General features: G+C 39.3%; 1 protein-coding gene across 1 annotated transcript; it reads left to right on the forward strand.

The window, feature by feature from the left end:
* The first annotated feature begins 415 nt into the window (after positions 1 to 415).
* Positions 416 to 12190, forward strand: cxcl12b (chemokine (C-X-C motif) ligand 12b (stromal cell-derived factor 1)). The gene is made up of 4 exons (XM_079670783.1): positions 416 to 573; positions 3275 to 3392; positions 7723 to 7806; positions 9420 to 12190. The coding sequence occupies exons 1-4, from the start codon at positions 507 to 509 to the stop codon at positions 9457 to 9459; spliced, it is 309 nt and encodes a 102-aa protein (XP_079526909.1). The 5' UTR covers positions 416 to 506; the 3' UTR covers positions 9460 to 12190.
* Positions 12191 to 17017: the final 4827 nt, after the last annotated feature.

Raw genomic sequence — 17017 nt, forward strand, 5'->3', positions numbered from 1 at the left:
TGTGTGTGTGTGTGTGTGTGTGTGTGTGTGTGTGTGTGTGTGTGTGTGTGTGTGTGTGTGTTGTTATTTTGTCTATGAAAGTGGCAGGTGGCTAGAAAAAGGCACAGAAAATGGAAGAGGGGGAAAAAGGACAAAGACGATAAAATATAAAAAAATCTGAAAAAATAAAGAAAAATTGGAACAACAAAAAAGGAATGAGAAAGAAAAAGGGGAAGGTTTCCACTCAGACTCTCTCCTTGACTCCCAGCCAATACATTTACAATCGAGGAAGTCTCTCCCGACTTGCTGCTGCTTCCTCTCTCTCCCCCCCCCTCTTCTCATGCTGGGACCCCCTCCCCTTCCTCCTGAGAAAGTGGGACTCCCTCTCCCTCCCTCCTCACTCTCCCTCTCATTCTCTCTCTCTCTCCCTTGTGAGGATTTAACACAGTGCAGAGCAGAGCTGGCAGTCACTGTTGCTCCTGGATTGTAGCAGAGAGAGGCCCCCCTCAGCCTGTTAGCCCCCCACCATGGACGTCAAGCTGCTGGCTCTGATGGCTCTGCTGGCCGTGGCCACACAAGTACCAGCCTCCAACGGTGAGTCCAGCAGAGACTTTATAATGCTGCGGAAACTTTTAATGGAGCAGAGAAATGTTTGGTTTGAGGGTTTCAACTGATTCTTGATTAAAGAAATGTTGCTGCTTGAGATGTTTGAGTCTGAAAGATGTTTGAATGTTGAGGTTTATATCATTTTTATTATTTTAATCTTGGCTGATAAGAATAATCTGGATTTAATCTATTTAAGAAATCTGTGCCTAAATCCAATGCAAATCACAACTTTTTGCATCACATTTACAGCTCATCTCTAGATATTGTTGGTGGCTTTTTATCAGTTTGTATACACCTGCATTTTAGTTTGATGGTTTGATGATGGTTTTTATTTATTGCAGAGGAGAAGGATACCTTTTTAACAAATCTCTTGTTGCTCTTGTGGCTGTTAAACTCAAGCTCTTTGATATCCTGCTTTGATTTAATGTTGATCTCGTGGAATAATAGTTCCCAGAAAGTTGACCTTTGCTCCAAAATATATACAGGTTGTATCCACAAGTTACTTGTATTGAAGAGCAAAAACTATTAGTTACCTTTAACGATAAATCAATTCACAGAAAACTAATCTGCAAATATGTTGAGACTTGATTGATTGTGTAAGCCATGTTTTCAGGAAAAGTGTAGAAAAGTCACAATTGTTCTACTTTTCAAAGATGTTGGCTGCTGAGTGTTTATCCTAGACACATTTATCATATATCATTTTCTGTGACAGCAAAAAGACAACTTTGTATTTTAGAACAAATAGTTTGGAACTTAATCAGCTCATTAATCAATAATAAAAATAATTGTTTATCGTTAAATAATCTCTTTATTGTTGGTACAGATGTTACATTACAACATGTTGATTTTAATAAGTTGATTGCTCCAGCTCGATGTAACCTTTTGGGATTTGTTTCAAATTAGAACTTGATCAGTTTGTAAATGTTCCACTAATTGTTATATTCAGTATTATTTTACTTAAAGCCACAGGAGGAGTGCAGTCTCCACAGTGACCCCCACATGTTAACCTTGGCTAGAGACACCCCGGGTGTTGTTGAGGCGCCTGGCCTGCGTTATGCTAAGCTTGTTGTTATGGCCCCAGTAAGACCCCTGATTGCATATTAAAGAGTTAGCTCTAAATGTGTGTATTTGTCTTTTCCCCTTTGCTTTCTTTTAATTAGTTTCTAATTAGGGATAAACAATGCGGCATGGTGGCTGTGGATGCTCGCTTCTGGCCGTGGGGCTGCATGCTGCATAATGATCCCTTAGTTTGCATGAGAAAAGAACCTGAATGGGTGTGAGTCATTAAGCTGATATTACTGAAGGACTTAGCCATTTGTGGCAGGACATTTGGTTAGAAGCTTGCATATCAATAGGAATATGTTGAACCCTAGAACAAAGGTCTGTTAGTTACACGTGATGCACTTAATTGAATTAATATGTGTTTATCTTGGCAGGAATGGTACTAAGAAGGAGCTGTTGAAAAATCAACATCTGCTCTATGACCTTTTGTAACAATTTCTTAACACGATCCACAGCCAAAATGAAGCTTTTAAACCATTTGTAGTCCGTCAAAGGAGGAAAGCACTTTGAAGGATGGAGTCCAATTTTAAAGTTTTACACAGTGTATTTCTCTTCATTTTTTTTCTCGCATTGGAACAATCATCCCTTCTTAACTTGGAAATCTCTTTCAAAAAGGCATATTAGTACAAAACTACTTCCTAATTGCATGTTCTTGGATTTATCAGCGTGCATCTGAGGGTCTCTGGCCCCACACAGACCTCCATAGAGGTCCAAGGGTGATTTGTAATCATTTTAAGAATGTACTTGAAATGATTTCCTCAGAGGCTGTTGACGGCGTCTGAGCCGCAGAGTGCTTTTTCATAAAAGGGACAAATATTGGAGATTGAATGTGGAGGACCCTTCTCCTTCAGAGTGGTCCGTCTGAAAGCTCCAGTGAAAAGCTCAAATTCTGCTTGTGTGTGTGTGTGTGTGTGTGTGTGTGTGTGTGTGTGTGTGTGTGTGTGTGTGTGTGTGTGTGTGTGTGTGTGTGTGTGTGTGTGTGTGTGTGTGTGTGTGTGTGTGTGTGTGTGTGTGTGTTTGAGTGTGAGTGGTCCGAAAAGGGCTAATCTCTTTTTAATGAACATGTTGTTAAGAGCAATAGAAGGTACACTCATACGTTCCAATGCTTTGTTAAGGCTTGTTACAGTAGATCAAACATGCTTTTAATTTGTCCGCTGAGGGAAGTGATGCATTTAATCACAAGTGAAATAAAGTAAAAGCTACTGTGTTAGGATTTGGATCTGAAATTTTACTTGAAGCTAATATTTAAATCCTCATACGCACCTAAACGACCCCTTCTCCAAGAACCACTCTGAGCAAAGATTTAGTATTTTACTTTAAGGAGGCTCAAATTATGAATGTGATCAAAACCTTTAGCAGTGTTGTTTTAATATTAAAAGTAGCATCATGCCACATAAACAAATAATACAGCATATGAATGGACGTGCATGTATGTGAATGTGTGTGGATTATATACAAAGTCTATACAACTTTATAACGAAATAAAGTCAATCATAGTGACTTATTTCACTTTACTTTTTAAAACTGCTAATACGTCTATTCAGTGCATTTGTAGGTGTGTGTCCTTTATCACTTCTTTTACCAGCAGGAAGGTTCATTTGTAATGTTTCTTGTTGTGTGTTTGCAGCGAAGCCCATCAGTCTGGTGGAGCGGTGCTGGTGTCGGTCGACCCTCAACACGGTTCCTCAGCGCTCCATCAAAGAGCTCAAGTTCCTCCACACACCCAACTGCCCCTTCCAAGTCATGTAAGTGAACGAGAGCCAAAGATTGTGGTGATTCACTTGAGGAAATGTTTTTTCGGATTGTTTAAAGGTTTGCTTTATCACTCCTTCAGCCATAGACACATTTGTAATCTTAATTAAATATCAACTAAAGCATTTTTACATATATGAAATATTTAAGTCTATTAAAGTGTTGGGCCTATACTGTAGAAATTGATTAATACATTATTGTGATGAAAATAACATCCAATACCAATCTAAATAAAACAAATAACAATAATGAAAAAACTTTACACTCAATCTTTATGCACCTGCATTGTAAAAAAAGAAGATTTAAGGGAAGCAAGTTTCAATAATCAAGTAATAGTTTTACTTCAAAATTTGCTTAAATTAGTGAGCCATATATCATATATCGGTGAAACACCATTGCAGTGCATTTTATCGATTTGTTTCCGTTGTTGTTGTGAGCCTCTAAATACATTGCTGTCGTTACCATAAATGTGTTACATCAAAAGCACCGAAAAAATCAGCTATGGTTTATTTCAAATAGATTATTATTGACAATCCCACCTTTGAAGGTCTGTCTTGTCTGATCCTTGATACAGACCCAGTGCTTCAGAATCATTCTTTTTGATGGAACTTTTTATTTTTTAGCTCCGTAACATTTTACCATTATTTGGTACGTTAAAGTAATACTACACTACTTGACCCAAACAGTGTTGACAGAGTGGATGTGAGAGTGGATGGTGTTAATATCCTCCTATTCTCTCCGTAATGAGTCGCCTGAGTTAAAAACAACACCATCCTCTCACAAAGAGGAAAGCGGTGACTGCTGGAGGGGGCCTTATATGTTTAGCAAAGGAAGCAATAATTAAGGGTCAAAGTGATTACCTTTGTATTTCTGCTGACCCTCTGTGTCCCTTTTCCACTTTTTATACTCATTTCGCGCCTCAAACTGCCCAGCAACATTAAGCATAATGTCACAAGTCTGGAACACATGAACCAAAAACCCTCATTCATTTGTTTGCTATAGAAAGCAGGACAGCAGAAGCCTCGAAGCCAAAAGGCTAAAAGGCTGTGGGGCTTCTGCCAGAAAGGGAGGGGGGTTATGACTGTTAGAAGGGGTGAGGAGATGGCAAAAGGTCAGAGAGGACACACGGCGCTCCGACACAAACTCACCCTTTTAGAAAAGAGTCATTGAGCCGGCAGAGTTGCTCCGATATCTCTTTTGAGGCAGATGAAAGAAAGCTGGAAACAAGATACCCTCTGCCCCCCCTCCGCCCTGTGTCACACCATGCACCCTCATCCTCCCACCCTCCCTGTCCCAGCATGCTGTTGGGTTTAACTTGCTGTGAAGTAATTACTACCTGCTGCTTGGGGAACTCCGGCCCTCAAATTCCAGCCAAGTCAATTAAGGTTTATGCTCTCGGTTGGTCATCCAGACAAGCAGACAGATAAACAGGATGAAGGACATCAAAACACTCCTGAGCGGATGAGCAAATCAAATAAAAGAGGAGGGGGGAGAAGGGGGACATCCCTGGAGGAAAATCAAACACAGATCCAGTTACTGAGCTGTTTGGCCTCCCGGCTCACATTTTCAGAGCTTTGGATTGATGGTCCTAAACTGCTCTCTTAAGTGTAGAGGCCATTTGCTCATTTGCTAAATGGGGTGAGGAATAAGGGAGGTGGCATATTAAAAGGGTTGGGGGTTCAATTTGAATCAGAAAGCAGTGAAAAGGCAGCAGAGAGGAATGTGTTGAATGTAGTGTGATGGAGAGATGGTGGGAGGAGAGAGCGGAGCAGACACCTCTGCAGTCGTTAACTCTCAAACACGATCTATTGCCAGCGGGTTATGACATCCACATGTTTGGAAGGGGGTTGAGACCCCGCTGCCTGTCACTCCGATCGCCCCCAATCCTCCCTGATAACAGAACAAATGCTCTCCTAAATATTTGGCTCACCTCTCCATCAACACGTCAGTCATCACTCAAAGGAACACACACTCCCTGTTCATCACACAGTGGGATTGTTCTCAAGTCCGTCCTGATTCTGCCTCATGCTGCAAATTAGATCCTGACAAACAAGCAACATCTGACTTTAATATCCAATTTTTGGAGGAACAAACTATATGGTTTTACTGTTTAATAGAGGTAAAAAGGAGATTAGTCCATTTTTAAGCTGCATTTTAGTTTTATACTTTCTTGTAACAAGCTGTCAAAAAGCAGTTCCTCTTTTTAGATTTTTTATAAAACAAAAATGCTTGACAAATCCGACTTTTTTCATTTCTATTTCATCATGCCAAAGAGTGATCGAGAAAGTAAAAAACAACACTTCCTTTAAGCACTTTGTATTTGTTGGACGGTTTTTTGACCAGGAAACTCTAATTAAAATTAAGATATGCAGCGTATCAAAGAATCTTGCACAAAAACAATTGTATAATATAATCCTCACAACATTTAATTCTATAATAAAAATAAAATAGCTCCTCAATATTCCCATGACAGAGATTCTCAAAAAATGTCTCATTAAATAAATTGTTTCCTTTTAATTTAACATATCTGTTGAGAGTCTTTGTTCAGCATCCTAACATAATTGTATACAGGTAAAACAATGTCTGAAACAATATGTGTCCCCGTAATCATTATACTATTAAAGCCAGAATAGCTCACTTCTTACACCAGCCTGAGAAATGTTCCATTAAACGGTGGTTTGAGGGGTTGGGTGTGCGGTGTAGAGGCAGCTTCACACCGTCCACACAGTGCACAGTGAGCCTCGCCTCCAGCTGTCCATGAGTGGAAACTGAGAGTGGGGATTTTTCACCGCAGACCGGAGAGTGACGGCCTGTTTGGTGCAGTAATCCTCCACTTTTCAACTTGGATGTGTTGTAAGACGTGCTGAGGTCTTTAGAGCTTAGCTGAGGTGTTTGTGAGCTCAGCTTTCAGAAACCACATCAGATATTATCCTGACATATTGGGCTCGTTTATACACCAAGGCACTGTGATTTATTCAGGAGATGGACCGTAAAGAGAGTAGATGTTTTAATTGTATGTTATTACAGGAGCAAACTGAAATCTGGGTTCCTTTTTTTAATTTTTTTAAAATGCTGAAGATCTGTGAGCATTATGGTGACAGTTTGTCAATACTCTGGTTTTAACTGGCATTTTTTGTAGGATGTCTGCATTTTTTTTTTAAATAAAGTTGAGCTTTTAATGAAGTGGGATTTCATGAAAGATACATAATTAGTGTCATTTATTACCTATGAAGAATCTGTAATCTTCAGAGCATTATTTAATCAACTTCAACAGCATCACCTCACAAACTCAGTTTACAGTATTACCATTTATAACGATTTAGGGAATAATAAATGTTAGTTACAGCCATTTAGTTGAACAGACCATAACAGTGGTTTGTGTGTTTGGGTTGGCTAACTGCAAATTGCCTATATTGTACATTTCTTCCTACCATTATGTTATGTAGAGGTTTACAATGACCGGAACTTTCCAATGTTGCAAGATGCCATTCATTTTTTAATAAATTCAGCACTTGATGCATCACCTTGCAGAGATTAGAAATGTGAGACAAAGATTAAATTAAAAACGACCTAATTGCCAAAATTAGTGTCAGCATTCCCACATTCTAATGCTATAACAACATTTTAATGTCAAATCAATGTTCAAATCTTAAAACGCATACATGTAACACACACATTTTGAGATATAGTGTTACTTATACTCTCAGAGGATATCATTATCTTAATATAGACACCATAGAAAAAGGATGCCTAAATTCAGAACATTTATTTTTAGTAATACAGTAAACCAGTGATAGTTTTCTGTACAGACATGGCACATTTAAAACAGGAACTGCTCATAGCAAAATCAGCATGCTTTCAATAATACCAATATTCTCCAATATTAACCAATGTGGGCTATAACTTCAATTGTGTCTTATAGGGGCCTACATTTTTTTAAAATATGAAAATAGTCAACCGTCATTTCAAATATAAAGTCTTGTAGTAATATTATTCAACTTTATTTACACATTTGATCAAAGCTACTGAGCTAAACATGCAAAACCACCTGTGTGGTCCTAGGAAGTACAACCCAAGAAGCTAGACACAATTAACTTACTTGAAAGAGCGTTCAAGGGATGAGACTACTGGGAGGTCTTATTACCCTTATTACAAAGCTAATAGAATAAATACAATCTCTGTCCTGTACACCATCACTGGATGTTCTGCTACAAAGGAAGCCCCCGGGTGAAAATATTCTCCAGTAAATGTCCTTTAACCAGATTTATCACATGTGAGTTTTTGGCGTCTAATCCCTCAAATTCTACTTGTTTCCTCCCACAGTGCCAAGCTGAAGAACAACAGGGAAGTTTGCATCAACCCGGAGACCAAGTGGCTGCAGCAGTACTTAAAGAACGCCATTAACAAGTAAGAAAAGAAAAAGCTCTCTCTCTTCCATCGTACAGGAACAAGCATCAGTAACAGAGACAGAAATGAAATACTGCTCTCTTCTCTGCTGAGCGTAGAAGAAGAAACAATCCATTGTTACAAATGGTAATTTCTCAGTTTCCCGCCGACAATTACTCTGTGAAATCAATGACATGGTTGATGCAAGCAGCAGAGTTATTATCTGTGAGCCTTAAGAGAGATAAGTGACTAATCTGCCACCGGTATTTCTGCTTTTTGTCTGACTTTCTTTCTCATAAGCTTGTTTCTGTGACTTCAGAGTGCACATGAGTCAAATGTTCACCATTGTACCCTCCCGGCTTCCTCACAGCTCACATAAAATCATGTGTTCGTCCACTTTTTCCACAAAACTATCATCACTATTGGCACATTAGACGCAGAGTTGTCCTGGTAGGGGTGCGGCATTATGCGTAAAACTATTCATAGTCAAATCTGCAGCAGCTCATTCAGTTTTTAAGGAGCTATGCTGTTAAAATGTGTGCATTCCTCGTAAAAAAAAAATCCCAGCATGTCTGGTGGTGGTTAACGACAGGCTGCATGTCTGCTTCTTAAAGCACCATAAACACTTTAAGAACATAAAAACAAACAATAAAGTAATTTCTGTGGATTAAAAACATGATTACTTACTACTATTAATGAAAACAGAAGCCCTTAAATAATGGCTTATTGAAGAATGCTTGTGGCACATACACATACTGTGTTTAGATCGTAATTGTTAAGCAAAAAGTGTGTCGGATAAATAGGCCTTGTTTAAGCTTTCGGCTTTATGAGCTTATTCAATGAGGTGTTTCATACAGCTAACATGTCAAAATGACAAAAGGGAACATACAGAGTTCATCGTTGGAAGAGAAAATGTGCTTTTCACAGATCATGATAGGCGTTGTGTGTGTGTGTGTGTGTGTGTGTGTGTGTGTGTGTGTGTGTGTGTGTGTGTGTGTGTGTGTGTGTGTGTGTGTGTGTGTGTGTGTGTGTGTGTGTGTGTGTGTGTGTGTGTGTGTGTGTGTGTGTGTGTGTGTGGTATTGCAGTCTCCTGTCTGTTCTTCGTCAGCATCGCCCTTTTTCATGTTCGGTTAAAGTTACATATTCTGTAAATCATACGGTATGCTGTGATGTTCACCTTTCAAAACTGTTGGCCGACACCTGAGGCCTCGATCTTGTCAATGACCCTTCTTCGAAAAAAATGCTCTTTTCATCTCCTAGCAATTATATTTATATAAACCACAACATTTTGTCAAGTGCTGGAGGTGCTACATTTATGTAGTTCACACAAGTAGGTACGGAGTTGTTTGAGGGGAAATAACGACTGTAAGAATTGATAGTCTGAAAGAAGGGATTGTTAATTAAGTAACATTTCTCAAACTCTCAGTGCATGAAATATCTATATGTTATCTCCATCTTGCCTCAAGATTAAAAAGGTTTAATTTCATATCATATACACAACTATGGTGTAGTTATGTAATTAATGAAAATCGGAAAAGGTTCCTCAACAATGCTTTATCTGTTCCAAACATTTAGAAACAACAACCTTTTTCTCTTTTCAGGCTAATACAATTTTTTTCTGTGTCTCTCTCCAGGGTGAAGAAATCTAGAAGACGCAATGGCAAGAAAAACTAAACACCCCCCCCCCCCCCCCCCCCCCCCGGGTGGAACCTGTATACCTCCCTCACTGCTATGGATGTATCCAAACACGCTGTATGTACCCGTCCACCTCTCTGGACCACTTGCAAAACCAGCACCGCCACCGACCCCCCCCCCCCCCCCCCTCCACCCAGTCACCTAGACTCTCCATGTTAGCACCAAGTGCCATTATACCTCGAGTGACGGGATAGAGAGCAACTAACTGATTGTGTCATCATTTAGTCTTTTCTTACTTCGCACAATGTGAAACAATTTGAGCTTTTTGCCTCAAAACACTTTGTTCTTAATGCCACTTTGTCACGTCAGAAAAAAACATTCAAATCAGTATTCCAGAAGGAATTACAATTGGATTTTGTTGGCTGGTTATGTCTTATTAATTATACACCTCTCCGTGTATACATCTTTTGAAAAGGACTAAATGCTATTTCAATGGACTATTCCCGACTGAAATGTAAAAGTTTCCTCTGATAAGAAGTGAAAGTGGCATTACTCCATGGCTAGAAGGTCATGGGGCAGTAACAGACGCTTGCCAATAGCGTTAAGCCTTCACTCTTATTGACCAATCAGGGCAGGCCATGCAGGCCAACAGAGTCTTTAAAGTCTTCCAGCTTCCTCCACCATGGACGCTCACACACGCTGCCTAAAAACAAGCACTGATTTTGTGGTGCTATATATTCCATATGACGGGGCCGGAGCTAAGATATAATTATATTTCACTGTTTGTTTTATGCAAGATTTATGATGGGATGTTGTGACCTCTATGTCTTTTTTTACCATCACAACGTGCTGTCGTTGGAGTCTGACGAGGCACATGAAATGGAAAGCTGATGTTGTGCTCAGGCCATACTCTACTGTTAAAGAATATACAACTAATACTTATGAATGCGGATTTTTAGTTCTTGAACATATCATTTAACAGAGACCAAATATTTAAAGATAGTAAAACGTGCAACATGAAGAAACCTGTGAACCTCAAAAACCATGGCCATCTATTTCATTTTATTGTTAGAAAGATTGTCATAATTGTTTTTACACCTTATCAAATGGACTTTAGTTAGATGTATAAATGACAACGAGCATACCACAGCAGTATTTCCATACCAACACCTGTCCTTGGTAGGAAATGGGAAGCTTATAAATGGTCGGCCGAATGATAAATATCAGAAAGGGAAAGTTCACTTTGGCAAAAGAAAGTGTTTGATCATGTTTTATATATATGTATTTGAGCCACTTTATTATCAGATGTCTCTTTTAAATGTAATTGTTTTATTTTTATATTGTGTATAATCTTACTAAATGTTATTTGAATGCAATGTACAGTAGGCACTAGCAACTTAATGAAGGCTAGTCCAATGCAAGAACCAGTGTTAAACATATTTTTTAAGGTTTTAGGCAATAATTCATAAAGGTATATCGATGTTACTACACAGTATGAGAGACTAAAATACAATTTATAATATTTTTTACTATGTGGATAAAATGATTAGCAAAGAAATAACATATCGTCCTCCTGGTTTGTTGTTCTCCGTCTCCTTATCAACCAATCTGCTATGTAACAGCTGAATAAAGTTCAAGTGAGAGCGATTTTAAAACAAAAAGCCACTGTCATTGTGTTACACGAGTCAGGAAGTCATTCAGCCCACCGGTCGACCCCCTGAACACTTGATTTGATTTTTATAGATTTACTGAGGTTGATGAATGATGTGACAATAGGGCCACTGAGCCAAAACAGAACATATCATTTCAGTTGAAATTCAAGCGACCGACATGTGCTTCCAATGTGGACACTCCCTGCTCCCCATGGGCTTTCTTTTCCCTTTTACTCAACTGCTGCCATACCGAACATTTCCCCCCTCTTAAACTGTAATTTAAGCCCTGTTGGTTTTGGTCATTTCTCTGTTCTTTGTTTTGTTTTGTTCTTTCAGGTCTATTTGCTGTGAGTGCCTGATCACAGGTGATACTCATACCAATTTGCAGCTAATGGTGCAATAATAAATGTAGTCCAATTACCATTATTGTAATAGGAGGTAATGGACATTTTATATTATTATACTAATTTGTTTAAACACATTGCCGTATAAAATAACACTGTTCCAGTTTCAAAATGCACTGATATGCAATGATAAACTTCTAATGTGATTCATTGTGCAATTTCTGGACAAAACACCCCATTACCAAAATACTTTATGAACTTAAATCTTTTTTAATCTAATATGCGATTATTGTCTCTATAACAGGAGAAGGATATTGCATTACAGTACATGTGGAAACACTTTATTAACCACACTGTTAGAACTTGTTTTCAACATTAGTGATATTAATCAGACTATAAGTGCTTTCATGTTTAGCATTGTGGCCCAACATATTCAATGTGATTATGAGTAATACCAATACATCTTCATCACTGTGCAAAAGAGCTTTTCAATAAGTTTGTGTGTGTATTATTTGAACCAAAGTACACAATCAGATTCACATTTACTTAACTATGGTGCATTCATTATCAAAGTGGGTGCATGTGTTCCACTTTGGACCCCGAGAGAATGTGAAATATTTCTTTTGAGGCAGCTTCTTCTGACATATGTTCTTTATATTCGTGAGATTTATTGGAGTATTATTCTCTGTATTGTCACTGTTTGTAAACTGAGAGGCAGTATTTTACCTATGATACTCAAGCCCTTTTTCAATAAAGTCATATGAAGTCAAATCAGTTACATGTCTGCGTTTTCATTCATTCAAACCAACATTATGGGGCAGAGAAGTCTTCAAACAAATTCACAGAATAAAATCCTGGACTGACCCTCGCTAAAAAATGTTACGGCTGGCCTTTTGTTCGAGCCATTGCCATTTCCATCACAACATTTGGCACAGATAATCCCAATCTCTCTATGCCGACTACCTCTTATTATTCCTAACTGGTCCAACTCATTATTTCACTGTCTCAAGGAATCCTGGTCTTTAGCTTGTTAAATGGTAAATGGACTGTATGTATACAGTATAGCACTTTATTCAGTCTTTAAGACCCCTCAAAGCGCCTTACATTACCAATCACCCAATTTTACCCCATTCAGAGCAATGTTTAATTGTTCAAGGAAAAGCTGACTTTGTCATCAGGAGCAACTGGGAGTATATCTTATCGAAGGATACATCCACATGTTGGGATGGGATCGAACCCAGAACTTTCCGATTGAAAGACGACTGCATACTACCCACTTCGTTGGATGATGTTAGAGTTTCTTCATCAGTGACTGTTTTGTTTTTTTGCTCCCAATTGAAGTCAATTCAACACCTTTTAAAGCCCAATGTCACACATTTGCCTCAATGGGGTTTACAATGTCTACAGCATGCACTACACTCTGTCTTTATTCCGATAAGGAAATGCAAAAATACTGTATGAACTCTTTGTCATTACAGCTTAAATTAAATTTGTATTAGTATTTGAGCACCCTTTGTTACCTAGGGGACCTGAGGCACGAGAAAGATTATGTACAGCTTATTATCATTAATCAAGACCACAATCTTTTCTCAACCTATTAGGATGCCTCTGCGCAAATTCATGGTATGACTTGTTTGTAATGTGGGGGCTTGAATTTCAAATAATGACCTATAACAGGTAAGAGAGTGTTGGTCCTTAGTGGGTTCAGCACTGTGACCAGCGAACAATTTCACAATACTGGGAGTCATTTAGTTTAATAGTAATACAAGTGTCAATTAGTGCATTTTTTATGTGGAAAATACCCGGCAGAAGATATAACTCTCTTTCAAGAACTGTCATGAGAAGTTGCATTCTCATTTTGATGGTAATAAAAAATGGCTGCACATACCCAGACAGGTGGGATAAGTTACACATGCACCTCTCATTCCAAAAAGAGAAATGATACACAAGGGAGCAGACTTCCTCTTGTAGGTTCACCAAAATAATCCGGCTCAAACTGAAAGGCATCAACAGGCCAAATCCTCAAACAAACAGTGTTGCCATGCGGAGGAATCTCCACTTTTTGAGGCTTGATGAATAATTCAACAGTTCTATCACTTGACATGTTCCACCTTAGAACTGAAACCTTTTCCCGCAAATATTTCCCTTTAAAAAAGTAAAGGCACATGTAATGACCATTAAAATCTCTGTCTGATAGTCTAACACCTGAGGTTTGAAAAGTATTCATTTGTGCTGGTTCATTACTCGTCCACTGCACCAGGGAGCCAATAGAGTTATTAAACTGTCAGCCCTAATAAAGTTGAACTATGTAGAGCAGATTAATTTCATGGTACAGCTTCTACCTCTGACCTGTGTGTGTGTGTGTGTGTGTGTGTGTGTGTGTGTGTGTGTGTGTGTGTGTGTGTGTGTGTGTGTGTGTGTGTGTGTGTGTGTGTGGGGGTGTGTGTGTGTGTGTGTGTGTGTGTGTGTGTGTGTGTGTGTGTGTGTGTGTGTGTGTGTGTGTGTGTGTGTGTGTGTGTGTGCGTGTGTGTGTGTGTGTATATATACGAGGAACATGAGACACGTTTTGGACGTGGACCAAGCTGTTTAAAGGGCGAGAGTTGCATATTTGGGCCTTTTGGGCACATTCAGGAATGATTATGTGATTTATTTACTGTGCTTTCTTAGCTGAGAACAGTCCATGGTGGGGGTGGCTGAAATATGTACAGAATTTGTATCAATATGTATTTTTACTGCTAATCGCTCTGATCAAGTTCAGCAAAGGTTTTTACAACAAGAGAGAGAGACCTCAGGTCAGTTACAAATATTCTTGAAATCTAGATAACATTTTACAAGCCAGTTGTGACTAATAAAATAAGGCCAGTGGGCTCACTGCAGTCCAAATCCGTTGTACACCGTCCAATGAGAACTATAAAAGCACAGAATGATGAAGAGTCATATGAAGAGATGAAGCAGTAGAGTAAATGTTGACAGAACATTTACGAGATAACTGGACCTCACACAGTAAAAGGAGACAGCAAAAGATATGATGAAATGGTGCATGCTGCCCACTAATTATAGTATAGAATAATAGGTCATGTGTGCTTTCAGTCAGCATATACAGGTTGAAAGATGATGCAGTCACTCTTTGGCTGATCAGACACATGATGGGTAATTCTTCATTCATTCATTTTTCATTAAAATCAAATCGCAGGTGTTGAACTTATCGACTCTCACTGACTGAGAGTTTAACTTTTAAGCCAAGCACATGACTTGTCATTGTACTTTTAAAATAAAAACACAGTGTCATAATAAACAAGCAAGTGGCAAAGTCTTATATCAGGAATAAGACTTACAGCCATGCTAGCGTGTCTGTGAGGCCAACAGTATGACAATGGCGATGCTAAAATGAATGAGACATTTGCGACAAGGTGACTTTCAACTTGGACTCTACTGTTTGATTTTGCTTATGTTAGAAACCTTGCTACTATACACCTGTCCTAACGGTCATCTTAACATATACAATCAAAGTATTTTCTATGAATCTTGCTTTATATTGAATGAAGTAGTAACCACAAAAAAATGCTTCCCTAAGCACACAGCAGCCTTCAACTCAAATCAGCGGAGACAGAGAACATAACCAGGTCGGACAACAAACTGCCCGGCTGATTTGGTCTTGGAGGTTGTGGGTAATCCAGTGTGATTTGAGGCTGTCGAGCAAACATCTTTGAGCAACTAAATACCAGCCAGCTGAATTGATGTTAATAGGAAACATGTTGACTGAACATGTGGCAAAACCACACAAGGTAGGGTGTGTGTGTGAGTGTGTGTGTGTGTGTGTGTGTGTGTGTGTGTGTGTGTGTGTGTGTGTGTGTGTGTGTGTGTGTGTGTGTGTGTGTGTGTGTGTGTGCGTGCGTGCGTGCGTGTGTGTGTGTGTGTGTGTGTGTGTGTGTGTGTGTGTGTGTGTGTGTGTGTGTGTGTGTGTGTGTGTGTGTGTGTGGGAGTGTGAGTGTGTGTGTGTGTGTGTGTGTGTGTGTGTCAGCAAAGGATGTGAGTGGGACAGGTTCACAAACTAAGTGTAATTCCTTTGGTTTCCTGAAGAAAGTCACAGATTGAACAGAAAGCAGACGCTAACATGATGTTTCCTGGTGAGGATTTGTGAACATGGATCTAAGGCTGCAAGATCAAGTGACCACACACACACGCACACGCACACGCACACACACTGTAACTAAGCAAGCTCAAAAACATACAGGAATGTGTGGTCAACCTTTCGGTATGGCTGCTGACCTATAGTAAAGAGGAAAGTAATAACACACATATGCAGGAGGTAGAACGCACATGGAGACACAAGTGCATTAAGTTGTGAATCTCAAAATATGTAGATGCACGTTTCTGTGCAATGGGGAAATTAAAGGTGCCACCCATGGCGTTCAAATGGATCTGAAAACTCCAAAATGAGAAGAAAAAAGCCTTCAGGAAAAGTCTAGTCTTGTTTAACCTTTACTGTCTTTTTTGGCATCTGGGAGAAACTCTAACAGTATCTGTCCATGGCTGGTCTATACGTGTTTCCACATTTTGAAACGTTGCAATATTCTACATTTGAAGAGTGTTAAGGGTCAGAGTTCTGTCACGTATATATATATCTCACAAAGTAGTTATATGTGAATTATAGGGAATTACTTTTTGTAGGTTTAAGTATAAACACTCAATGAGAACAGCCTGAAAAGACAGAGATTAACAGATGTGAATGCTCCACATAATGTAAAACTTTAATCAGCCACTGAGTTTTCCCATAAGGCAGTGCAGGATGTTAATGCACTCTGAAGTATATGAAGCCAGCACACCTGATTAACCTCACCCTAAAGTTGACCGCTCTGTGATTCCTTTAGCAACATGTATTTGAGTCCCTCAACTCACTGACTGTGTTGTGACCCCTTCAAATAAATGCAAGCCGTGGTTACCCCCCCAAAGACATTCAGCTCCAGGGCCTTAACACACACACTATCAACAATCGCCATCAACAAACACGGGGTCAGAAAGACAAATGAGGTTTGAGCCGCAGTGATCGCTCTTTTTATATTAAAGGGGAGAGTCGAAGCCAGTGCCGTTGTTGAGGGAGGAAAATTAGCATGAAGGGTTCACAATTCACAGAAACCACATATCCCACAAGACACTTGTTCTTTATCAAACCGACAGCTGTTAGTGTAAACAGCTCTGGGGGGGGGAGTCGGAATGTCTTCAGATCTATCATGGCCGAGCGTTGTGTCCCTAACCTTGCAGCGGAGAAAAGGGTCATGGGTAACGGCAAACAGGTTGATCACTGTTTCCATACAGGGCAGGCGCTTCCTTTGGAGGGTGGAAAAGAATAAGAAAAAAGAGATTAATTTCATCATTCATCAGCATTGAGCCCTAACTGTTCCACAGCAAATAAAGGAATGTAATACATCTTTGTTTATTAGCATTTTCTGAAAAAAAGTCTGAGAGAGGAAAAAGGGGATGTCATCCTTCACAGCTCATTTCTGAAGACGTCACTTACAAAAGGTTCGCAATGATCCCCATTTAATGAGTCATTCCACTGTGATGCAAGCGGGCTGTGTCTTTGTTGTCTGGTTATCAGAC

Source organism: Notothenia rossii (assembly GCF_949606895.1).
Source record: "Notothenia rossii genome assembly, chromosome: 1".
NCBI classification, from domain to species: Eukaryota; Metazoa; Chordata; class Actinopteri; order Perciformes; family Nototheniidae; genus Notothenia; species Notothenia rossii.